General features: G+C 47.7%; 1 protein-coding gene across 1 annotated transcript; it reads left to right on the top strand.

The window, feature by feature from the left end:
• The first annotated feature begins 1,060 nt into the window (after positions 1 to 1,060).
• On the top strand, positions 1,061 to 23,479 carry DUSP29 (dual specificity phosphatase 29). Its single transcript, XM_021700139.1, has 3 exons — positions 1,061 to 1,260; positions 14,674 to 14,894; positions 23,235 to 23,479. Exons 1-3 carry the CDS (start codon positions 1,061 to 1,063, stop codon positions 23,477 to 23,479), a joined length of 666 nt encoding a protein of 221 aa, XP_021555814.1.
• The last annotated feature ends 3,419 nt before the right edge of the window (positions 23,480 to 26,898 follow it).

The following is a 26,898-nucleotide window of genomic DNA, read 5'->3' as shown; positions in this document are numbered from 1 at the left end:
CACCTGTAAAATAGAGATAATAATAATAATGCCTACCTTAGAAGGTTGTTAAAAAGATTAAATGAGTTAATAATTGCAAAGCACTTGGAACAGTGCCTGGTGCAAAGTAAGCGCCAGCTAAGTATTTGTTAAATAAATAACATTCCCTCTCCATCACTCACCTCCATGGTTCTCAGTCTTGCTGCCCTTGTCAGTCTCAGAGCATAACTTCCCCTCAGGCTGGCTGAGTGTAGATGCATCGCTGCCCAATTGCACAGCGAATTCCTTTCCTTGGGGACAATGGAAACTCTTCTCCCGCATTCCATTTGCAGAGCCTGACACGCTCTCCAAGTATGCATTTCGATCTCCAAACAGCTTTCCAGCTTGGAACATCTCCTCTGACCCCTGGTAGGTTAGCACAACTGCCAACCAACCCCCTCGAGTGAGAGCCGCCAACATTGCCTTCAACTGCCCTAACGTGCCGAGGGACCCTCACGCAGCCAAGCTTCCTTCCAGCCGAGGGCTCCTGAAGCTCCCAGAACGTGCATGGCTGCTCGGATCAAACAGGCTCTGGATTTACAGGTGTGCCCTTTCCACTGGCCGACAGCTGCCTGCAGGTGTGGAGAATCACAGGGCCTGGAATGGCAGGAACCATGGCCAGAGCCCGCAGATTCCAATCAGATAAAGGAAAAACTAGGCACCAAAGGGGGGCTAAAAGCTAAAAGAAAGGAGGCAAAGGACTGGCAGCCTATAGGGATTTCTGAGGCTTGAAGCCTGTCTTAGGTCTGCTGCAAACCCTCCTTGGCCCATGTCAGAGGGCCACCAGCCCTCTCGCACTGAAGGAGACTGGAACGTTGGTGCAGCGTTGTATAACCGCCATCGTGGCCCTCCTTGGTTACCCCTGCGGCCCGGGGAGAGGAGGGAGCACAGCAGGCCGGCAAAATGCCTGCTGACCCCGAAGGTCAGCTTATCCCCACCTCTTTTTGTAAAGACCATTCCCTACCTCTGTCCCCTGCTAACCCATAATCCTGACCCCCTCATGACCAATTGCAGAAAGGAAAGAAAAACCCGTGGCTCCAAGATGACATCCAGAGAACCAAAGACAAGCCTCCAAAATGCCTACGCGCCTGCCAAGAGGCTGCCGCCGAAGGTGGAGGGAGAGGTAGAAGCGGATCAGTACTGCACTCCCGGAGCCTTCGAGCTGGAGCGTCTCTTCTGGAAGGGCAGTCCTCAGTACACCCATGTCAACGAGGTCTGGCCCCAGCTCTACATCGGTGATGAGTAAGTGTCCAGGCCAAGCCCCACCTCCGGCCTCACCCAGGAGAAGGCAGCCAGCCCCCCTCCCCTCGTCACATCCTTCACCTGCTCTTAGCCAGGAGCTGTTGCTTTTTAGCTTAGTGGTGTTGTGAGCACTCAGTTAGGGCTGCCTTTATCTGCATAGTCTAGGAAACCCAGAGAAGGGGCTTATGCAACATAGAGGTTTATTGCTCTTTCTTATAAGAGAAGTCCAGAGGAAGGTGAGCTGGGCCTGGCATGGCGACCCCAGGGGCATCAGGGTCTCAGGCTCCTGTGCTCCCGCCCCACCATCCTTCCTTGAAGTTGTGGCATGGGCCAAGAGTGCTGATAGGGCTCCAGCTACCATCTGTGGGATGGATCCAGGCCACAGAAGCATAAAGAGAAAGGAAGAGCAAAAGGGCATCTTCCCAGAGGGAAGGGTCACCCAAGACCTCCCCGGCCCCTCGCTGCAAGGGAGGCTGGGAAATGGAGCCTTTTTCTTTAGCTGGGGATAATACCAGCAAGAACGAAGTCAGTTCTCAGATCGGTGGCACGTCAACCTGGGTGTTGGGAAGCATGGTAGGCCTGGCAAGGTTGAGGTCATCATCCGCTCCTCTAGATGTTTATAGCCATTTCCCACTCCTCAAACAACTGGGAAACATCTACTGTAAATAATATTAATAATAATAATGATGCCTAGCATTTATTGACTACTATGTTCCAGGCACTGTGCTAAGCATCTTGCATGAATGATCTCATTTTATTTTCACAATAGCCCAATGAAAGAGGACATCTAATTACTCCCACAAGGCACAGGGCAGTTAAGCAACTGGCCCAAGGTCCACGGCTCAGTAGGTGGTAGAGAGCTGGGATTCAAAAGCGCTTCTGCCTAACCCAGAAGCTTTGACCTTAACCAGCACTCCTACTCCGCCCTCCATTCCCCAGGATTCCTACTCAGGTTCCATCTCTCCCTGGAGCTGATGGTGAAGGACCCCTGCATGTGTGACATTAATAAAATCTTGCAGCTTAAAACCTAGAGATAACTGTCTAGGCATGGGAAATCCCAAGGGCAGCATCTCTTGTCCTTTTTTTTTTCCTTAATATTTTTAAATTGAAAAATTACATGCCCTTTTATGCTGAATTAAACTAAATAGAGGGTTGTAAAAACAAACTGCATAATTTCGTCTGTCCTCTCTTAATTCTGCCATTGAGTAACCAGTATTAAGCTCACTTGCATACTTGCATTATTTTATGTACGCTATTGCAAACGTAAGGTAACCTATACACACATATAAAGGGTCTTCATTTCTTTTAAACAATTTCTAGGGGGGAGAAAAGGAATCGTGCTATTCTGTACTTTTACTATTCCATAGCAGTGCCATCCTGCAATTTATCCATTCATTTCCCAGCTGTGAACATTAGGGGAACCTCAGTGATGTGTACATGGGACTCTCTGTACTGTTTTCTTTTTTAAAATAATGGCTTTATTGAGCTATAGCTCACATGCCATAAAATTCACCTTTCTAAAGTGCACAACTCAGTGGCTTTATTACATTTACCACGTTGTGCAACCAGCACCACTCGTTCGAAAGCATTTTCAAAAAGCAAGCAAGCAAGCAAGCAAGCAAGCATTTTCCTCACCTCAAAAGGAAACCACCTCAAAATTCTCCATTCCCCATCTTCTTACCCACGCAACCACCCATCTGCTTTCTGTTCTATAGATTTACTTATTCTGGGCATTTCATATAAATGGAATCAGAATGTATGACTTTTGTGTCTGGCTTCTTTCACTTAGCATAATGTTTTCAAGGTTCATCCAAATTGTACCATGTACCAGTATTTTATTCTTTTTTATTGCCAAATAATCTCTACTATTTTTATACCTTTTCTGTAACTCTAAAATGAGTTCAAAATTAAAAAAAGGTACACATATACCTTGACCCCATTATCACTTTAAGAAATGTAATTTACCAAAATAAGGGTATCAGTACATAAGGAAACATGCAGAACAATGTGTATTTTATCCCTGAAGTAGCACAAAAAAAGGGGGGGGGGAGGAATCTGAATCTCTTATCTCTTAGTTATAAAGTATTACATAAATGCAGTAAATATATGGTTTTCCTATTATACAAGTAATTACATGGTTATTGTATAAATATAGAAGTCTTAGGTTCTCTATTTGTAGTAGGTTAACAAGAGGACCTTCCTCACTGGGTTGTATGGATTAAGTGAGATAGTATATGTAAAATATTAGTGCAGTGCCTAGTACATAGTGAGTGCTCATTAAAGGCTAGCTCTAGTAATAGTGATTAATGTAAGGAAGAAAACTTAAATCTCTCAGAGCTGTCACCAAACCCCATTCTCTGAAGCCACTCCTATTAATATTTCCTCCTAGACTTTCTGTGTATTTTATTTATTTATTTATTATTTTGATTTTAAAACTTGCTTTTATATAGTTGTAACCATACTGATTATTCATTTTATCTTTTTTCCCACATAGCATCATTCATAAACTTTTTCCTTACTACATACTTCTCATACATTTAATTATAATGCTATATATCAGATAATAATATATCAGGTAGATATAAGGTCATTTATTTAACCACTTCCCTATTGTTGGACTTACCAGTTATTTCCATGTTCTCACCTTCATAAATACTGCAGTGGCCATCTTTATGCGTAAAATCTTTTCATATTTAGGATTATTTCCTTAGATCTGACCCTAATAATGGAATAACTGGGGGAAGGAGGATTAAGATTTTAAGACTCACACTGTCTCTGTGTCTTTATCTATGCTGTTCCCTTTGCCTAAGATGCCCTGCCCTTCACCTCATCTCTGTGTCCAGATTCCATTAGGCCTCTACAATGACCACTCATATCACTTCTGCCATGAAGCTAGATTTTCCCAATCCCCACAGTGAGAAGTAGAGTTTTTCTCTGTATGTTATATGCTACATTTACATTTCCTACAGCTAATAATAATAACAGCCACATTGTATCATATACATCTTACCATGTGCCCTGCCCTGTGCTAGTCAACCCAATGAAGGAGGTTCCATTATTACACTCATTTTACAAATGGGCAAACTAGGGCTCAGAGAGTTCATCCATTTGCTCAGTCAGTCAGTATTTACTAGGCACCTTACTAGGTGCTGTGGGGGATACAAAGAGGAAATTGAGGCTCAGAGAAATTAAGTGATCAGCCCGAGGTCATACCACCAGTAAATGGCGGAATTTATACCTAAACTCAGATCTAGAAAATGTGGTCAATCAGGTAAAGCACTGTTATAGCTCAGGAGAAGGGATGTGTAGAAATGTAACAGGGAACAGAAGGAGAATGGGTAGTGGAGTAGAAGGAGTGTGGGGTTCGAGTCTTGGCTCTGCCAATCACCAATTCTGTGATCTTAGACTATTTGTTTTACCTCTCTTCACCTTCTATGGCAGCAGAGATAGGGCTTATTTCATGGGGTGAAGATGAGATGAATTAAAACAAGTAGAGTTTGCTAGGCACATAATAAGTAAATGCTGCTCAGTGTTTGGCACTATTATGATTCTGAGGAAGTGTCACAGAAGAGGTGAATTCCAAGCATGACTCCAGAAGATGGGTAGGACTTCAACGGAGTTCTGGGCAGAGACCGCAGGATGAAGAAATGAACGGAGGTAAGAATAAGCAGGGTGGTTTGTCTGGAACACAGGGGATAAACGTGGTAGAGCTGCACTCTCAGGAGGTCTAGAACCGAGCCACGTTTGACCACCACATGGTCAGCTCAGATTTAGCCATGCTGCAGCAACAGGTGACCCCAACAGCTTGGTGGCCTACCACAGCAATGGGTCATTTCTCATGCACTGACATGTCCAGGGTGGGCTATCTCTAACTCTGCTCGACGTACGTGTCCCTCCAGGACTCAGGATCCAGGCTGACAGAGCAGCCCTACCTGGGATAGTGCCTGTCTTCTGGTAGAGAGAAGGGGCATGGAAAATCACTAGCGGACTCAGAAGTGACATGTGCCACTTAATGCCCACATATTTCAGTGGCCAAAGCAAGTCCAAGCCAAACCCTCATGTTATTAGGGCAGGAAAGTGTAACCTGTCCCTAGGCAGGGGCAGCAACTATTCCAAAGGGTAACGCATAGTCTACCACGGCCACAGTCTACTCCAGGTGTAGCAGCTTTGGGCAGGTCCTTTCACCTCTGTGCGCCTATGGCCTCATCTCGAAAAATGATTACTAAGAGGATTCAGAGAAATACGGAATATAAGAACATTTTGTATAGGCAAATACAAGTATTACCATTATTGTTAGTTAGTGAGAAAGAAACGTGGGAAGGTAGGTCAGGGCCAGCTTGTAAAAGGCTGAATGCAGGCCAAGGGACTCTCTTCAGGAAGCCACGGAGGGCCTGAACAGGACAGACAAATTCTAGTTAATAGAGTGCCAGACAACAGGGTGTGATGCAGTAAGATATGCTCGCCCCCTTGACATCTGACCACAATCTTGCTTCCTTCAATCAAGGAAATGTCACTGCCCTTTCAATTCATTCCAGCACCACCTGGTCGAGCCCCAGAACACACACACACACACACACACATACACACACACACACACGCCCGGTCTGGGCAGGCTCCACAGTCAGTGTGTGTGACCTGCGTACACAGCGGGGGCAGGGGGCTAAAGTCAGCATGGTATGGTGCTTGTCCTCATCCCTGCTCAGGGTCCCTCCCCGACACACTTACAGGATAAAGAGACTCACAAATGCTTCTTGAGAGAGCAGTTAATTCTGCTGCCAGTGCAACCACATGGAGGTTAAAACCCTGCTGAGAGCCCGCAGGGCTGCCTCTGTTTCTTGGTCTCTTTGTAGGTGTTGCCCAAAGCAGCAGCAAGAAGCTCACTGCTGGCTCCTCTTGCACGAAGCCTCGGTTTTAATTTGACAGTTGCATTTAGGTTGAATTTTTCCTTCCCTTAAAAGCACCAAAGATTTTTGAAAGGCGAGTAGCGAGGCTCTGGAAGTTAGGGTGGTCAGGATCTAAGAGTGAGGATGGATATCCTGGGGTAGCCAGAACCTCTGGTCTAAACCAGTGATGCCTGGCACCAGACTTAGCCTAAGAAGTCTTAGGGGACTTCTGGGGACCAGACTTAGCCTAAAGAAGCAGCTCACTTTTTCTCCTTCCTCTCCCCTCAAGGGCCTCCCTATATGCCCCTCCAGGGCTTCTTTATGGAGAGAGGCAGAATGGCTAAGCCTCTGCTCCAAAGCCACCGTGCCGGGTCAAACACTGGTCTCCACGTGGCCTTGGGCAAGTCACTCGTGCTTTCTGAGATTCTGTTTCTTTACCTATAAGATACGGATCCAGTGAGTTAATACGTCTACCACTCAGCACAGTGAGTGGCACACCCAGTAAGTGTGAACTACAGATCACGCAGGTTCTCGAAATTCAACTCCCAGTGTGAGAAGTAGGCAAAGAACAGTCATTGTGCTCTGCCGTGAAGGGTCCTTCTGTGCTGAGGGCAGCCTTGAGACAGAAAACACCCCTGGTCAAATTTCTCCCATGAGATGTTATCATGAACCCAAGGTTTCAGGTTGGAAGGAAGGTGCCTCCTAATGGGGCTGTCTCTGGCTCCGGCACCAACCACCCCCACAGATACTATCCTGGCCTTTCACGAACCCACGTGGCCTAAGGAGGCAGTGCCACACCAAAACCCTATGGGCCTGTGGATTTCAGAACTTCTAGAGCATTTTCTCAGTCTCAGCTTATTCCCAAGGGATTCACCAAGTGGAGTGCCGGGTGACTCCAAGTCCCCATTGCTTACCAGCCCAGGGTGGGCAGAGTTGACACCACCACTGCCGCCTGGTGAGAAGAAGCTACAGACAGGAGGGAGATCTGGTTAGTACTGAGTGGCTGGGTCAGTGGAAGGGGCTGGGCCAGGCCAACTGGCCACCGATCAGGTATTCTCACCAGGAAGTCATTCTGGCTGGCTCAAGGCACAGCCACCCTCTCCCCACCCATCTCCCAGAGACTGGTAGGGGGTCTGGGGTAGAGCACAAGGCCTCAAAGGGGATTCAGGGCACAGAGTTCAAGCCCCCCCGTGAGGGGGCTCATTATGTGTGTCCCTATAGCACAACACTTTCCTGTTCTGGGACTCAGTTTCTTTATTTGTAAAATAGAGGGATGATTTCAAAGGTCCCTTCCAGCTCTAAAATGAAATTCTTGAAGAAATGTGCTATTAAATAAATTAGGCTTTATTAGGTTCAAGCACATACTTGTTTTATTACTTTCAAGTCATTCAAATTAGATTCAAATTAGGTTAACCAAGTGTTGCCCTCCAGAGAGCCAGGGACTGGTGTCAATGATGAGATAAGAATAATTCATCACCTCTTATCAATCAGCAGTCCCTAAATGGGTGCTTCAAAAGTGCTTGAGTATGCTTGAAAGCCCTAAGTTTCTGTAATTTAAATATTCTCCCTTTAATCTTATTCACATCTTTCATTTGCTTAGCAAAATCTTTTTTCTTTTTTCTTTTTTTTCCCCCTGCAGTCAGCAGGAGGGGAAATATCCTGGCTACTGCCAAAGTGATTGCAAATTCCCAGGCAGGACAGCCTCCCATAGGCTTGACTGAAGCAGGAAAATTGAGAAATCGCTCTTCTCCCTCCCCACGTCAGCATCCCTGTGAGCCAACACCACGGTGCTAAGTTGCTCTGCCGCCTGAGCGGCAGGGCTGGTAAGCAGCTCTCCATTTTTATTAGAATACAGTTGCCTCCAAGGTCTGGCTTTTGGGGGTCATCAACAGCCAGCTGCCCTTCCCCATAAAGCCGGACTCCTCCCTGTGGCCATCCCTACTCAGCCTGAGCACGCTTTCAAGTTGCTATCTTGCCCTTTCTGCTTTTCTCCTCCCAGCCAGACCAACAGCCTCAAAAGCAGAGGCATCTCCAGGCCTGGCCTGTAGTCGGGGAGGCTGGAAAGTGAGGTGAAAGCAGATCAGCCAGCTGACACGACCCTCGGCCTATGAAGAGGGCCTCTCACCATTCGCCCGGACAGCCTCACCCTCTCCCCACCAAAAGAAGGAACTAATTCAGCCTTCAGGCACCAAGCAGAGCTAACCCTTGACCGGCTTCTCCAGGGTGGGCCATGGCTGCTTTAGGATGCAGTGAAAGTACAGCCAAGGTTCACAACTTAACGAGCTGAATGTTAACGGAAAGAACTAGAAAACCTGGATTCTGAACCTCCAAGTACCAAAGGTGACTTGGATACAACCGGGGACCAGTCATGGGCAGAGTGAACGGGGGAGGACCGGGCTGGGCCTTTCCAGCTTCTCCGTGAGGGCCTCAAGCAACATCAACCACTTCTTTCACGCATAGCCAAATGCCTAGTCTAGTTACTAATGCAACATCATTTCTCAGTTCCAGGCCTCCCTCCGAATATCTTTTCTCCTCTCAGCCTCCATCCCTGGGGCAGATGATGAAGAGGTTTCTAACAAGAGTTAAAAACGCTGGGGCCACCTTATATCTTTGAGTAGCCAGTGTCTCCCAAGAACTAAGGAAAACATCAATAAAATCATGGCATACGCTTACTTACTAAGTGAGTATCTGACATATTCATTACGGAAATTTACAAATGAAAAGAAGACAAACTCTCCATAATCCCCTTACCCAGGGATAGCCACCGATAACATTTTGTTGTACATCTTTCTACTGCTTTTCTCCCTTGAATTTTTCTTTTAACCTTTCAAACAAACTAGAGTATTGCGTCCTTCACTTTACAAGCATCTTGTAAGGAAAGTGCCGCAGAGTAATTGGTTCTGTTTAACAAAGAAAGAAAACTGAAGGTCCCAGAGGTTCAGCTGTTCTAGCTCATGAAGCAGTGTGTAAGCTTACACACTGCACCTGTCAGCCCCGTGTGTTCTGAGGCGCCTCAAAAGCAAACAGCTTCATCGTCAGCAAGTAACAAGAACACCCAAGAAACTAGAAAGCCAGGGAATTCCCCTTTCATAGCAGGTGAATTGATGGAGATCAAAAGCTCAAAATGTGCCCACTGTTTTGAAATCTACCTGCAAGGGGTAGGTATGGTGAAGACTCCAAAGGAGAGGGTCCCCATCAGGGTCATGCCCAGGAAATGACGCCCACAAGCGTCAGACACACCAGAAGGAACAGGGTGCCAGATTACAGTCAGGGGCAGGAAATCCGTGGGTCCTCCCAGACACAAGGGTGTGGAGAACCGCCCGATCATTAGCGGCCTTTCTTCAGTGCCCAGTGCAGAATCCTGGCAACGTGGGAGCAGCTGGTTTCCCACCGCAAGGGAGCTTGGGGAGGGCTTGTGTAGATGGAGACATGCGAGTCCCTCCTCCCCTCTGCTCAAGAGCCTACACCTGTGGAAAACGGGCTTTCGGGCAGATGCTGAGGTCTTCGGGCTGGGAGTCCGGAGGGCACCGAGAGGTCTGGAGAAGTGGAATGTCAAGAGTGCTGCCCAAGGAGACTGCTTCACCAAGAGTGCTCTTATTCGCAATTCCTCAAGGGTGGTGGGTTGAAACAAGCTTCCTGGAGGAACTTCAGAGGGGCTGGAAGGAGGCTGGGCCAGGCCAGGTAAGGAGGAAGGGAGGGGAGGTCTCTGAATGAGGAAACTGGTCCATGCCAGAAGAAGTCATTTCCCTGGCCGTCCAATCTAGAGTAAGAATCCAGAGCCAGGCCAGAGGTTTCACAGGGAGAGGAGATAAAGGGAATTGGGCCAAAAACAGAGATATGGCAACGTTCTTCAAAAGTAAACTGCACAAGTCCAACAAACTTGTGAGAAAATGTCCAACCTCATTGTTAAAAGGAATGAAAATGAGACATCTTTTTTTTGTGCCTATGAAATTAGCAAAGAATAAAAATCAGAAAGTAAAATGAGCAAGCTTTCTGGAGGATAATTTAGTAACACATATCAAACGTGTTAAAAATGCTCATACCCATTGACCCAGCAATTCCACTTAAAAAATAAAAAAAAGTATCTCCTAAGAACATAATCAGAAATGTGCCCAAAGAAATCCAGCAAAGTTGTTCATTTATAGTGTTTCTTATAATACCCGCCACTCTCCCTTCAGGAGAGAGATAGAGATAGAGCCAGAGTGAGAGGGAAAGGAGACAAATGTCCAAAAATAGGAGCTGGGTGAGGTAAAATTGAGATTTCTCTACAGAATGGAACAACGTGCAGCTACTGAAGCCTATACGTTGACAGAGGAAGACATTTACAATATATCACCATGTCACAGTTTTTGAAATTTACATATGGTGTCATACCCCAAAACAAATCTCTATATAAAATTTATAAATCTATGCATATAAAAGCAACTGGGGAATCTTACATCAAAAAGCAAATAGACTTTAGGGGGTAGAAAATTTTTGTGTGTCTGGGGGGGAATATGTTTTTCACATTCTGCACTGAGCATGTGTTATTTTTATAATTAGATGACATATTTTGATGACATATTATTCTTTAAACAAATTGCTTACATTAGGATTTTATTATTATTATTATTATTATTATTATTATTATTAAACATCCAGAAACTAAGGCTCCTGCGTCACCTAGGTTCTAGAGGTAAATTTCTAAGTTTGTTTTTCTCCGGAGCTTTTCTACTCAGCAGAAGCACATTTCTTAGTCTCTTTCCCACATAGCATATCTAAGCAGGCGGCCCTAACGTTTAAGAAAACCACAATACAGGGCTAGGGAGCCCCCTCTGACCCATCCCACTCCCAGGAATCGCTGAGCCAGGCATTTGGGTCAGTTGGGGACCTGCCTGCATCACAGCCGCTATGTACCAAGAGTTCTAAGAGTTTCTCTATTTGTAGATCCCCATTCTGCCATGGATACTCTTTTGAGCTCTCAACTGGACTCTGAGCGTCAAGCTAGAGGGAAATCCCCAGAGCAGTGTGTAAGGACACCACCTCCCTTGCCTGGCTCAGACAGCCACAGGGCCCCCGAAAACCTGCAGAGGGCCTCAGACACCCACCAGGTCTGATCCTCCCCAGGAGTCCTTTACTTGCCCTCAGACACAGCTAAAACCAGCTCTGTGGGCTGATTGTGAAGGTGTCAGGCAACGAGTCTTGTCACATATCTACCCTGATCCTTGACCCCAACAGCAGTAAAGTGCAAATTGCTATTTATTCAAACTGCCATTTGCTTATGTTGAAACCCAGTTGCTGAACCCAGAGATAACAGTCTTTATGGTGGGGAGGAACTTCCTGTCAAGGACAGTTAATTTTAATTTTTCCACTGAGCTCAACCTCAAAGTGAGGTTGATTGCTACTCAGCAAGATGGACTGCATTAGTGGAGGCTTTAATTGAGTGCAGATCTATGTCCCCAAAGCAAAATGTTTGTTGTATACATACTTTGGGACAAGAAGAAAAATGAAAAACAGGTCTTTCTGAGGAAAAATTGAAAGCAGAATGTAGTCCATCCATAGTCAGGATGGCAGAGCCAAAGGCCAGCTGGGGGGCTTGGGGGAACCCTCCACCATCCCGTGGCTCAGTTCCAATGGGCTGTCTGCAAATGTTTCTAAAAGCTCGATGCCTGTGTTTGGGTCTCCCTTTCCCAAACACTGGACTCTATCGTGGTTCCTCATGACCAAGAAAAAGCTCCAGGAAAACAGCGAAGATGAGGGGCCCTTGGCCAAGGGGCCATGGCATATGTTTCCTGCTGCAAGGCTCCTTTTGGCCCAAGGTATTCATCAATGTTGGCATTCGATATGGTGCCTCTGTCTACATCCTTTATCAGTGACCTTGAGATAAGCCCTCAGCTGGAGCACGATGCTACCTCTGGCCTCTCACTGTTATGGTTCCAGACCCTTGTCATCTCTTTCCTGAGCTGTAGAACCGGTCTTTGTGCTGTTGAGGGGAGATGTCATCTTAAAACCTAGTTAGGATCACCCCTCCTCAAACACTATCAAAAGCTGTCCTTGAGCCCCCCAGATACAGATCCAAGCACTTCCACGATCCAACCCCACACTCCCTTTCCAGACCTTTCTCTCCTCTCCTCTCACATCCTATGCTCCGGCCAAACCAGCTTACTCCTCCCTGCCCCCTCCCCAGTCCATCAGCAAGTCCTGCTGTGACCCCACCTCCTCCGTCCACCTTCCTCTCTTGGCTGTACAACTCCAACAGCCTCCAACAGAGCTCCCTGCTTCCATTTTTTTCCCCCTCTCCAGTCCATGTCCACACATCTCCAGACTGATTGTTTAAAAAGTAAACAATGCTCACCCCTTCCTTAAAACCCTCCGTAGCAGGGGGCGTTCCACCACACTGACAGTAAAATGCAAGCTCTTCCCGATGGCCTACCGGGTCCACCTTGACCCGGCCCTGCCTACCTCTCCCATCTGCTCTTGTACTACTATCCTCCTTGCTACTAGAGCCACATGTGTTTGCATTCTCTTCTTGGCACTTGCTGTATCCTCAGCCTGGATGAGACGTTTTTCCTCCTGCTCTGCCCCTGCCTAGCTCCTCACCCCCCAGTCTTAGCTCAAATACTACCTCCCAGCAAGGCCTTCCCCCAACACCTTACCTAAAGCAGGACCACAGCCATTCGGCGCAGCTCATACCGCTGTCTGAAATTATCTTGTTTATTCGTGTGTTGTTTATTTGCTCTCCCCATGAGAATCTATGCTTCCCGCGGGACCTTGTCTAACCTGTTCACTGCTGCATCATCAGCACCCAGGACAGTGCCTGGCACACAAGAGATTCTAAATCATTATTTGTGATAAATGATTGATTACAGGAAATAATAAACATTTCCTGAAAGGCCTTCATTATCTCCAGCCTCCACCCCTTGGGCTGTGCTACTTCCTTGCCCTTGCCTCCTTCTTCCCCTCCATCACCAAGTGCTGACATTTGTAGTAAGGCAAACTCAAAGGGCTCTCTCCCCTGAAGGTCTTCCCTGGCCCCTCTAGACATAAATAACTCCTGCTGCTTCTGACAGCCTACCTCTGCCCTATATTCCAAGGCCACCTACTTCAAATGACTTTATTCTTTGTTCCTGGAAATTCTTGCCTAGAAAGATAAGGCTATAAATCAGAAAAATCACAGTTGGCTCTAGGAACTTGCTGAAATCAACTCAAACAATAGACAGCTCAAATACCTATCCTCAGAAAAATGCTTTACCCAACTAGGCAATGATTCGCCTATCAAAGCAAGAGTTCTATACTGTGTTCACAACCCCTGTGGACATCAATGTCAAGAATTTTGCCCAATCCCAATCAATTCCTTGCATGGAAACAGCATCTTAAATCATTCATTCGAGTCCCAACCCACCAAACCCTAGAACATCTGGAAGGTTCAGAGGAGAGGCCTGCTGTAAAGCTGAGATGAATAGGTTATTCTGGTGGCCTTTTAAGGGATTTAGCAGGTGACAGTGCATAGTGTCTAGTACCAAGTCTTCTTTTTTTTTAAATTAACATATAATGTATTATTTGTTTCAGGGATACAGGTCTGTGATTCATCAGTCTTATACAATTCACCATAGCACATACCCTCCCCAGTGTCCATCACCCAGCCACCCCATCCCCCCACCCCCTCCTCTCCAGCAACCCTTAGTTTGTTTCCTGAGTTTAAGAGTCTCTATGGTTTGTCTCCCTCTCTGGTTTCCTCTTGTTTCATTTTTCCCTCCCTTCCCCTATGATCCTCTGCCTTGTTTCTCAAATTCCACATATCAGTGAGATCATATGATAATTGTCTTTCTCTGATTGACTTATTTCACTTAGCATAATACCCTCTAGTTCTGGGCACCTGGGTGGCTCAGTCGTTAAGCATCTGCCTTCGGCTCATGTCATGATCCCAGGGATGGAGCCCCATGTCAGGCTACCTGCTCAGCAGGAAGCCGGCTTCTCCCTCTCCCACTCCCCCTGCTTGTGTTCCCTCTCTTGCTGTCTTTCTCTGTCAAATAAATAAATAAAAATCTTTAAAAAAAAATATACCCTCTAGTTCCATCCACATCGTTGCAAATGGCAAGAGTTCATTTTTTATGACTACATAATATTCCATTGTGTGTATATATATATATATATATATATATATATATATATATATACCACATCTTCTTTATCCATTCATCTGTTGATGGACATCTAGGCTTTTCCCATAGTTTGGCTATTGTGGACTTTGCTGCTATAAGCATTGGGGTAGCACCAACTCTTCTGTATTTGGTGAATGATGAAAGAGTGAACGGACCAATGACTAGCTCACCTACCCCACCCTTTATTCTCTCCCTTCTGGAAGTGGCAGAACCAGGAACATGCAGCCAAGGGGTCAGTTAGAGCAGGGCTTTGGACGAGGGAAGTCCTTCGTTTCAGTGACTAGACCTTACTTTGGAATTGATGGCAGAAACCCATGGGCAGCCCAGCGTATCCCCCACACCCAGGCCAAGGCACCACGCAGCCAACCAGCCTCTCCCCTTGTGCCCAGGGCGACGGCGCTGGACCGCTACGGGCTGCAGAAGGCGGGCTTCACGCACGTGCTGAATGCGGCTCACGGCCGCTGGAACGTGGACACGGGGCCCGACTACTACCGCGACATGGCCATCGAATACCACGGCGTTGAGGCCGACGACCTGCCCACCTTCGACCTCAGCGTCTTCTTCTACCCAGCAGCCGCTTTCATCGACGCGGCGCTCAGCCAGGACCACAGTAAGAGACCCGCCACCCTTGGTAGTTCAACCCCAACAAACCCGCCTGCGGCCCCGCCCCCGCGCCCCTACGAAGGCCCGCCCCTCATCTTGGCTGGAGGCGGGATCTGCGCACTCTCAAAGCGGGTTCTGCAGGGGTTGTGAGTGATTGAGTTGGGACTGTCTGAGGCCCAGGAGGCTGGGAGCCACACTGAGCGTGCTGCTGGTGGGGTTCGGGCCTTGATTGCCGCTGTGCGGAATCGGGATCGGGAGGGTTCGGAGGAAAGGCCTTCGGCCTGAATCCCAATTCCCTAAGGCTCAGCAGCGATCCTTGGAACAGCAGGGACGTCTGGATGCCCTCAAAGCTGGGACTACAGCCCAGACGCCAAATGTGCCTGGGCCCAAACCTAATAGCTAGGGGCTTCAATGCCAGAAAACCTTTGGGGAGCTGACTTGGAGAGACTTCAAAACCTCCTGCCAACCAACTGAGCCCGCAGCCCCCCCATCTCTCCTCCTCCCCCAACACACAGTCTAGTGAGGCCTCTTATAGAAAGCTGACAACCTAACCTTCTAAATGGTGACCTGTATTTGAGCATCTGAGTTTTGCACTCATGATGTCCAAGTTTCCCAAGGTTAATTTTCCATTTTTATTTTATTTTTTTTAAAGATTTTATTTATTTATTTGACAGAGACACAGCAAGAGAGGGAACACAAGCAGGGGGAGTGGGAGAGGGAGAAGCAGGCTTCCCGCAGAGCAGAGAGCTTGATGCAGGGCTCGATCCCAGGACCCTGGGATCATGACCTGAGCCAAAGGCAGACACTTAACGACTGAGCCACGGAGGCACCCCTAATTATCCATTTTTAAAATCGCAGTGCTAGTCCTTGCACTCAAAATGTAGTTTTAGCTGGTCTAATCCAGGTAAAGGCTACAAGGCTCTTTTGGAGAGAAGGGCCTGGCTTAGGTCTGCATTGGGGTAAAACAATATGCAGTTATTGCTGCAAGGGGGTGTTTCAGGGACATTTCATAGAGGCCAGAGGGACTTCTACTCCCTAATCTGTGCTCTGACTTTAGGCCCACGTTTCATACCCCTTTACAGGGCCATCACATAATTCAGGGTGTCCAGTTACTGAAAGCCTTTCTTGCCACAAGAGGCTGGGATTACGAGGCTCAGTGACCGGCGGACTGGCCTGCTTCAGGAACTTGCAGTGTGCAGCTGGGCCCAGGCCAAGTCCCAGACCTTGATGGCCATCCCACAGTGGTCCTGGCCCCACAGCTAGGCACCAACAGTTTGTTTTTATTTTGGTTCAGAAAGCAAGGTCACAGTGAAAAAAAACCTCACAGAGCTGAAGGGCTTCTATTAGGGGAAGCCTTAGTTCAAAGTCATGCTTTTATGAGACTATTTATTGACCATCTTTTGCATTATGCACATTCTGGGTTTCTAAGCAGTATCAAAAAGCAACTGGACTCTGACTCATCAACGTGAGGTAAAATTTGCCTCAGATTATTTGAAGTTAACTGAAAACATATTTGACAAGAAAAAACAAAAAGCTGCCACAGCCCAATCCTTCGGTTTCTGTTTAATGTACTCTTTTGTCATTACTGTATCTCCAAACTTTCTCTTAATGGAAGGGGTTTGGCAGGCTTTGGAGACGACAGGGTGGGGTTTCACACCTTACAACTTACTAACAATGTGATTTCGCTAAGCCTTCTTTCTCAATCTGGTGATGAAAATATTTACCTTGGAGGGTTCTAATGAGGATCAGCAGTAACCCACATAGAGCACTTCGCATGGAACCTGGTGCACAGCGGGTTCTCAGATGTGTTTGATAAAGAGAGGTCGTGCATCATGAAACACATAACCACGCTAGCATGTGTGCATCATAATAATAAAGTTTCCAATCCCAAAAGAAAAAAAAAGGAAAAAAGACATTCCAACTTTGAACTAGTACAGTAGACTCACATGACAGCTTGTTTTCAGTTCCTGGTACACCATTTTAGAGTCTTCCCCGCTCTGCTGAATTAGGAAAGAATGGGGCTCAAAAGTCATATGTAGGCCTGGGCAAATCACAGAGCGCTGATGAGGAGATGTCAGGCTGGAGTGGGTTCTGACCCGTAGGTCATAGGTGCGAAAACTCCCAGCAAAGAAAAGAAAGGGTCAAGAGAGAAAAGCATATGCTCAGGTCAGAGAATGTGCAGGGGACAGAATCGGTGGGCAGGGGTGTGGGACTAGACCAGTTGTCCGGGTAAGGGGAGCAGGACATGACCCCACGGCCAGGTGGGAGACTGGGGTCCCTTCTCAGCGCCTTTGCACTTGAATATCCTCAAGTCTGGGGCTCAAATCGAAAGGCGAACCCCGCAGAACCCGGCAGGGAACGTAAGCAAATGACGCTGGCTCCGTGGAACGCGTGGGCTCTGGGGCGGGCGTGCTCATAGCGACGTGGAGAGCCCCAGATAGTCCCCAAAGGGGGCGCTGCTGCTCGGTCTCAGCCAACACGTGACCTGTGAGAATCAGGGCGAATGTGGTAGATCTGATTTTTCAGGAAAAGTCTTCAATCTGGATTTTAATGTGAAATTGCCCAGTTTTTAAGTGTTGGCAACACCTTGAAAATTTCTTAAAATGCTGCAAAGGCCAAACAAAAGAATTCCAGGGGCTGTGTGTTTGTAACCGATGCCGAGTCGTCAGGGTAACGAAGTAAAACGCTCATTAGTCAGCGACGGCATCGTCACGGACTCCATCCACTGGGGGGGGGGGGGATGTGCTCAGCCTCCCTGCCACAGGCATGGGCAGCGTGGGGTGTCTAGTCGTTCGTCGGGCGTCTAGGGGACACTACCACGGCATACTGGAGCCAGGCTCCCTCACATGTTCCTTATTACACTCTTGATGTAAGAGATGTTGATGGGCAGTCTGGCCAGAAGGCAAGGCCCCTCTCTCTCTCCCCTCTCTTGTCTTTCCTGTTCTTCCTTGGCTAGTTTCAGCCAAGTGTGCACTGTTTCCCACTGCTGCCCCTCGCATCCAGTCTTTTTTTTTAAAAGATTTTATTTATTTATTTGAGAGAGAGAGAGAGAGCACAAGAGAGGGGAGCGGGAGAGGGAGGAGCAGACTCCCCGCTGAGCAGGGAGCCCGATGCGGGACACGATCCCGGGACTCCAGGATCATGACCTGAGCCGAAGGCAGTCGCTTAACCAACTGAGCCACCCAGGCGCCCCTCGCATCCAGTCTTGTCTACTCTTGCCGAAAAGCCTTCCTCGTGGGGCTGTAAAGCTGTACCTGTGGCCTGTGCGACCCACTCCTACCCCTGTCCTACCCTGACCCATTCCTTCTGAAAGAACTCCCTAGACAACGGTGGTCACGCTTGAAAAATCTCAGAAATAAGCCAGTCCAGTGTCCGGCCCTTAGAGCTGGGGAAACAGAGGCCCAGAGAAGCCAAGTGATGTGCCCACGGTCACAGAGCTAATCAGAGGCCAGCAGGAATGCCTTCTGTCACCCAGGCCTCTCAGAAGAGTCCTTTGCCCTTGTTTTGAACATCTGGTGACTTTCCTGTATAAGAGGTCACCAAAAATCGTGAAAGGTGAGGCACTCCAGCTGGTTATAAGATCTGAAACAACTGAACGTGTCATTCATCAGCGGAGAGAGAAGTACTGACAAGACACTGCCCTGGAAACCCCATTTGGACGGCCTTCACTGCTCCTGGCATGACATCCTCAGAGGTGAAGTCGTGTGGTTTTAATTTGAGAAATCCCGGAGCAGATACTGTGAGGCTCTGAAGATCAGATTTTAGTATCGCCACTCTCCTTTTGTTCTTTTTTTCTTTTTCTTAAACGGGCCATAGCCTGCTTTTGAAGCCATCTTAAAATCTATTATGGATAAGGCAGGTATGGATAAAGACATGAAGTCCGCTTTCAAGCCAGAGCTTGGCTCTCTGGTGCTTCTAAGCTTTAACCAGACCAGGTTTTCAGGGTATTTGAAGGGTCCCCTGCCCCACTGCAGCACACACAGGCCTGCCCCCTAGCCGCTCAAAACACAACACGCACCCTTTTTCTGATGCCTTCCCACAGACCCAGAACTGTTTGGGAGAAGTATGAGCTCTGTCTGCCTTTGCAGGCTGCTGAGGAAGGTAGGTGAGTGAGAGACAGGCAAAGAGCATCCCTCCAAAACCAAGGAAGGAGGTTGCTTATGAGAGTACATACCTGGCGGGGGTGGGATTGAGTTGAGGGTGGGGGTTGGTGGGTAACAGGCTTGGCCTGTATATCTGATCTGAGTGACAGAGGCCTGTCTTTTGGTCACCAGTGAAAATGTGCAATTGGGGAGGAGCAGAGATTCTGCATATGGGTTTTCTTTATAAGATTGCGGGAATTCACCTTTTGGTAAAGGCTAAGGGCAATTATTTCATTGAAATCACCATTGTTGAAACAGATTGGGACCTATCCGTGCAACATAAAAATCAATTTAGTGGATGCAACCAGCATTTCTTTTAAGAAAATGAATGGATTCGAAAAGAATTGAAAATATCAGCATGTATTATTGCCTGTAGTAAAAGTTCGTGTTACCCTGTGGAACTCTTGTCCGATACACACGCACTTGTGATACCACATGGCATCGAAGAGCCCCGAATCTGCTACCAGGTAGCCTGGGTGGGAATCACAGTCCTGCCACTTCCCAGTTGTGCAAATTGGGCGGATCACTTCTTGGCCCTTCATGTCCTCCGTAAAATGGGGATGATAATTGTATCTACCCTGTCCGTGTGTTGTGCCGATTGACTATGTAGTTGGCAGGTTCGGGGGTGGGGGGAGGCTCTGGACATGTAAGCCGCGAACTGTTGTGTGCTGGGGGGGGGGGGCGCAAAGTGAGAGCCACTGAGCTAGGAAATGCCAACCCCGACCCAGCTGCCCTAACCCTGGCTGGTGTCTACCAGAGAGCCTCCCAGCGGCTCCGCCATGGGCCATGCCGGGAGCAGGGCCGACGCAGCCTTCCTTGCCCTTGTCTTCTGAACCCTCCTGGGAGCCTTCTCGCCACCCGATGCCGGGCCGCAAGGGTGGTGCTTAGCAGAGCCTCAGAGCAGAGAGGGAGCAGCACCCTGGGGTTGCCGAGACAGGCCCTTTACCCGAGGGAGACCTACCAAGCTCACGGGGCTGCCAGCATTAATGCTGCTTTTGTAAAACCAAAATTCAGCTCCAGGAGCTTCTGCTGGAGCCGAGCGTGCCCTTCCCTCCCTTCCCCCTTTCTCCTCCAACCCCCTCCATCTCCCTTCGCCCTTTTTCTCCCCTCCCCTCCTCCCACTTAACAGACTTCAGGCTCCCAAAAGACTTAATGAACTACAGCTTTCGTTTGTTTCAAGCATTTAGTCATGACAGAAAGAATTACCCTTTTTGCCAGGAGAGGAAGAAACGCTTTAAATTATCAGCAGAGCTGGCAAGAGGCCAGGCAGCCTCTGGAACAGTCTGTGAGGATTAGGATGCCAGAGGTACGTTCCAGTCCGGGAGCATAGTCATGCCACGCAAGAGCCAGGGCCAGCCTCCCCCAGACCCGACAGCAATAAAGAAGCCGGCCCTGCTTCTTGCCTTCCTTTCTAGCCCATGTGCACAAGGAAAAAGTGGTGTAGCCACATTCTTGTAGCTCAGCAACGAGGCGGGTGGATTGAGGGCCCCCTGGTTAGCTTGTGGGGATTCATGAAAACGAATCGTGATCAAATGAACAGTTCCTTATGAAGCACCTCTCTGTGGCAGCAATGTGTGTGTGCAGAAACCAAAATGGAGTCCTTACTGCCGGGCAAGGTGTGCAGGCCTCGCCAGCAGGGGGCGGGGAGAGAGAAACCCCGGGCCTGGTGGTCGGGGCCTCTTGGATTCCTCACGCTGCCTGGGCTGCTGACCATCACCATTGTCCTGGGCATGGTCGCCGGGCACAGGTGAGGGGGTGAGGGTGAGAAGGACATGAGGGGGCCACACCCGTGCAGAAATGTTCTTTAGCAAGCAGTTCTGCCATCCTGCTGATGGTCCACAAGCCCAGTGATGTCCCTAAGCCTTCCTGGTCATCCTTCTGAGCTTCAGGCCCGAGACTGAGGAATAGAGACATGCCTGGGGTCACAAGTCACACGGCTCAAACTGCCCCAGCCGAGCTATCCCACAACGACAGGAGAGGGCAGCCACTGGGATGGCAGTGGTGGGGACAGGCGGAGAGCTTAATCTCACTACTTTCTCTGTCCACAGAGCCCAGAGGCCGGTGGGCAGCACACAGAAGGGTCTCGATAACGAGGTGCTTTAAACTATTTCCGGCACCTGCTTTTTGGGTGACCTCTGGTATGTCATTTCACCACTCTGAGCCCGTTTCCCATCTGTAAAACAGGGATGATGATAATGAAGCTGGAAGGTTCTGTGAAGGATAAGGTGAGATCAAGCACATGGATGTACCATGTGAGCTCTAGAGCAGACCTGAAGGATGCACAAGCTGCTTCCCATTTGTGGCTTCTCAGCTGGGCCCAGCTGACGCCATGGTAGTGTCCAAAGGGAGACTTTTTGTTTGTGGAGATTCTTCTAGATCTCTGGTTCTCAAACTTCTTAGTCTCAGAACCCTTTGACACTCTTAAAAAAGTATTGAAGTCTTCAAGGAGCTTTTGTTTGTGTAGGTTATATTTATCAATATTTACCCTGTTAGGAATAAAAACTGAAAACCTTAAAAATCTTTGTTTAAAATTTAAAAACCCCTTGCATGTTAAAATAATAACATGCTTTTGTGAAAAAAATGTATTTTCTAAAAGAAAGCTAGGGAGAAGAGTGGCATTATTTTACATTTTTTGCAAATCTCTTCAATGTTAGGCCTATTAGAATTCAGTTGGGTTCTCATATTAGCTTCTGCATCAGTCTGTTGCGATATGTTGTTTTGGTTGAAGTATATGAAGAAAATCCAGCCTCATTCAGATATGTAGTTGGAGAAAGGAGGGTTATTTTTATTTTTATTTTTATTTTTTTAGGGAGAGATATTTTAATAGCCTTTTCAGATAATTGTGGATATTCTTCTTTAATAGTACACTAGAACTTGACAAGTAATCTTTTTATAAAGGCTAGCTGTGATGTGGCATCTGAAACCATATCCATAAACTTCACAGATATTCTGTTATATGGAAATCCATTGGTCTGTCTTGCACTTTGAATGGATTTTTTTACCCATGCATGATTTCGTGATATCCCACTTTGGTCATTTGGAAAATATTGGTTCCCTAAGTTATGTTGATCTTCCAATTGTTGACCCTTTTCATGGTACATTATTGAAAGAACGCATTGTTTGCCGGGAATGGCCAGCAATCCCTGTACCGACGGATGAAAGATGACTCCGAACTTTGCCGTGACAGAGAGGAGAAGGCAAGGGGGTCAACGCTCAGAGACGAAGACCCTTTGCTCTTCTTTGCTCCCGCTTTTATTGGTCCTTCAGGAGAATCACAAATCCTTATGTTTCTCAAGCACGTGATGTGTGACAAGGAGTCTTACTGAAACTGGGAGGATTTACGGGAAAGATACGATGTGCTAATCTGCGTGTGCTACTAAACACAGCCTAAGGGACAATGCACACATCTCTTAGATCACAGGGCGGCTGTTTGGGCTAAGAGAGATTCGGGGAAGGCAACTCCCCACGGCATTCCTCCGGCAGAGTGGGTCACCGGGCCCCGGCATTCCAAAGGCCTACGCCCTTCTCCGAAACCCTCCCTGCCCTCAGTGGCCTCCATGTTACATTTTAGCAAGCCGGGTATTATGGCTGATTTCATGCTCTACATTAACCCCAACAATTGTTAATATCACCACCAACCTTAACAGAAAAACCTAAAAGTACTGGGAAACGGTCAACCTCACAGTAATAGATACAAGTTTTCAAAAATTCTAATATTTTTGCTCAAAAGCTTGCATTTTATCCCTGGCAACAAATACTATTGGTTGTTTTCTTTGAAATGAGAGGCTTACTTTGTTCACTTCTGAGACAGGGTCTGCCAAATACCCAAGTGTGAATTATCCTGGTTTTTCTGTCATTTGTTCTTTTAAGTAAAAACAGTGTTTCATGAACAGTGGCTAATTCAGCTTGCAACTCAATCTCCCGAGGAGATAACCATCTCACTTTGGTACTCAGCCCAAGTGCTTTTTTTTTTTTTTTTTTTTTTTTAAAGCCCAAGTGCTTTATGTGTTCGTACCGTTTCATCACACAGAATATTAAGTAGAAGTGTAACCAAAGGCTGAAATTTGATAAAATTCATTTTTACTGCTTCATCAAGGATAGTCTTAAGGGAAATTAGCATTTCTTCGCGCCGGAGAGTGCGTGGTGGCGAAGAATGCCATGATGACTAGTACAGTTTGGTGCCTCTTCTCCCCACTGCATTTCAGGCAAGATCCTGGTTCACTGTGTCATGGGCCGCAGCCGGTCGGCAACCCTGGTCCTGGCCTACCTGATGATTCACAAGAACATGACCGTGGTGGACGCCATTCGACAAGTGGCCAAGAACCGCTGTGTCCTGCCCAACCGGGGCTTTCTGAAGCAGCTCCGGGAACTGGACAAGCAGCTGGTGGAGCAGAGGCGACAGGCCCAGCGCAGTGACAACAGTGAGAAGGCTGGTGAGAAGGAACCGTAGGGCCCCTCACAGGGCACGCAGAGGCACTCAGGAATGGAGAGGGAAGGCCGAAATCGCCCTGCCCTGGGATTTGGGACAGTGAACCCAAAGCTTGACTTCCGTCCCGTCTTAAACTTGCCAGGTGTGTGCTGACGAACAGGGAGGATTCAAAGCTGTCTCCTGGATGAGCACTTGGCTTCACAGCGGAAGGAGGCAGACAGCCTTCTCAAGCAGAATTGCTTACAGATGAGCACACAGTTCTGCACCAAGGCGCCTGTATTTTTTTTATTTTTATTTTTTTATCTGGTAAGATGGAAGCAGAAAAGGACTGGAAAATGTGTAGGCATCATGCTGTGATTAAATGTTTTGGCTTTGTCTGAAAGTCATATTCTTTTTTTTTTTTTTAAGATTTTATTTATTTGTCAGAGAGAGCACAAGCAGGGTGAGGGGCAGAGGGAGAAGCAGACTCCCCGCTGAGCAAGGAGCCCGATGCGGGACTCGATCCCAGGACCCTGAGATCATGACCTGAGCCAAAGGCAGACACTTCACCGACTGAGCCACCCAGGAGGCCCTGAAAGTCATATTCTTAAAAAATAATTTTAAATTTTTTTTTTTTTTTTTTAGCGTAGGAAAGTGCCCCAGAGAGTTGTGTTACGGGAGAGTTTGCACAGCTTCTTAGCGGGTCCCCTCTCTGGGGCATCCATACTTCCTCACCACCTCCTGCATCCTCTTTTCCATGGAATCCCCAGGCTTGGGTCAGCCCCCCCCCCCAAAGATGCCGCTCTTTGCGAAGTGCAGAGAGCAGCTCATTTGTTAGGGCTGGGTCGGTGTCCTGAGTCCCTGTTCAGAGGCCCCTGCCTTGTGTTCTTCCCCCTTCCTCAGGAGCCAGGGCTCTCCAGAATCTTAGCCAGAGCTGCCACTACCCAGAAAAGTTCCGTGAATTGTGAACAAGAGTGTGACTTTACAATTTTGGAGAAAAGAAGGATACTACTTGGAGAAGCTCCTTTCATTTTGATTCTAGTCAAAGCAACACAAGCTTGTTTTCAGTCACACCAGAAAGTATTTGCAAACGCGTTTGCTGTTTAACGGGAGAACAAGGCAGTCAGGTGAGCTCAGGTGTGGAATTTCCCCGCCCCTGAGAGCTAAGCCAGGCACCACGAGTGTGTGATTTTCATTCTTGAGGAGAAAACAGCAGGAGGCACCAAGCAGGTAGATGGCTTCTGGAACCAGGAACCCTAAACTAGACAAAACCCACAGAGAGATGCCGATGGAGATGCCAGAGGTCAAGGACCAGAAAGGACCAAGGTCAGTTCCTCATAATGACTCAGATTTCAGTGTGAGGGGAGCCGGTCACAGGCTCTTGGGAAAGAGGTACAGACCAAAAGGGGCTCTAGGGTCACAGAGGTGCCTACCTCGGCTTTCCTGTCACAGGATCCCAATAACCCACCCAAAACTCATTTATCTCCTATGTCTCATCTATTCCTAGTCCAGAGAGAAATTAGTATTTCCATCTTAATGAAATATTGTATTTAATACATGATGAAAATACTTACATTTAGTGAATCCATTATGTAGGAAGGATGTAATGCTGGTGTTCTCTTGAGCTTCTCCACACCTTCCTACACGCTCCCACCTCTTTGTGGGGCTATGAGTCCTACTGAGGACAGCAGAACCAGAGAACTTTAAGATCGGAGTACTGGTCTCTTCAAGATGGCTCCCGGGCGCCAGAGGTAGGAGAAAGTAGTTAACAGAAATTTTTGCAAAAGCATTTCAAGTCTTCAGAGGTAAATTATTTGGTCAACAAGTCTTCATTGAGAACCTACCACATGCCCAAAACTGGGTTAGGAAGTCAAAAGTAAAAACAAACAGCATGTAGTGATCAGGTACCAAAGCGAAGAACAGTTGGGGACGGGGCAAAGACCTCTCTGAGGAGATGGGGTGAGCTGAGACTTGAAGGATCACACCTTCCAAAGGCGGAGGGATCATTTGAGGCTGAGGAACGGAACAGCACTGGTGAAGGCCCCAGGGTGACAAAGAGGTGTGTTTTTGAGGAACTGCCCCTCAGTGAAGCTGGAGTTCGTGGGTGAGAAGGGTAGGGGAAGGAAGGGATTAAAGAAACCAGATTTTATTTCAAGTGCAGAAAAAAACCCACTGAATGGTAACAAGCAGGGGAATGGTATGATCTATGTTTTAAGGCAATCACTCCCGCCGAAGGATGGAGAATGGTTTGCTTGGAGTTAAGAAGGGAGGCAAGAAGACCAGTCAGGAGGCTGTTAGAACTGTGGATAGGAAGAGGAAGGTGGCCTGACTGAGACAGCGCCAGGGGCCTAGTCCTCAAGATTCGTTTGGAATTATCCCGGAGAATCAACAGAACCTGCTGAGAGGCGAGAGAAAAATGAAAGATACTGATTCGGTTTCTTGCCTGAATACGGAGATGGGGTTGACTAGGGAAGAAATGGGAGGGGGCTGGAGATCACCAGTTACATCACGTCTGTAAGACCTACAAAGGTGTCTTTCGATGTCATTTGGTCTTGAATCTAGAGGGAGCTTAGAGGAACGTTCACAGCTGGAGATGTAATTCTGGTGTTATCTGTATAGAGGTGGTGTTTGAGCTCATCGTAGTACAAGGTGAGATGAGAAAAGAGAGGAAGCCGCAGGCCTGAGCACTTCAACATCCATGTTTAGAGCTGGGCCTGGGTGGCAGAGGGAGATCCAGGAACGGGGACAGAGAAGGGAGAAGGAAAACCGGGAGCGTGGGATTACGGACGCCTGGGCACAAAGAAATGGAAGGTACTCTTGAGTTTTGACTGTAGACCGCTGGAGACAATGCTTGCTTGTCAACAAAGTAAACTATATTTGTATAGCACTAACCAGTTCCTATAGCATCATGGACTTGTTGGCTAAGCCTTTAATCAGAGATGACAACTTACGGCCTTTTCACAAAGTCAAGTGTTGTGGAAGAGCTGCCGTTTAAACTGGGTTTGTTTCAGCTCACAAAGTTGAGCTGAGTGAGTTTGGGCAATCACGTTGGCTTCTTGGAGCCCAGTCTCCCCACCTGCACGCTGGGGACAACCACCCCATCTCCTGCACAGGGTGGGCGTGTGCACCCCGTGGAAGGGCTGTTTGTGAAAGTTTGGTAACAATATTGAGTCTATTTCTAAAACAGAATGTCAGCAAGGAAGGCCAATGCCTTCACACCTGGGTGGGCACCGCTTGAGCTATTCAAAGTTAACGGTCGACAGTGGACGACCACTGGAGACTCTTACAAGGTAAATGAAAGAACACATTACTGGGCTTAAAAAACGTGGCTTGGGAGCCTGGGTGGCTCAGTTGGTTAAGCGACTGCCTTCGGCTCAGGTCATGATCCTGGAGTCCCTGGATCGAGTCCCGCATCGGGCTCCCTGCTCGGCAGGGAGTCTGCTTCTCCCTCTGACCCTCCC

Source organism: Neomonachus schauinslandi, chromosome 6 (genome assembly GCF_002201575.2).
Source record: "Neomonachus schauinslandi chromosome 6, ASM220157v2, whole genome shotgun sequence".
In the NCBI taxonomy this organism is placed as follows: Eukaryota; Metazoa; Chordata; class Mammalia; order Carnivora; family Phocidae; genus Neomonachus; species Neomonachus schauinslandi.
The sequence above is the reverse complement of the archived record's forward strand: the minus strand, read 5'-3'. Positions and strand labels throughout refer to the sequence as shown.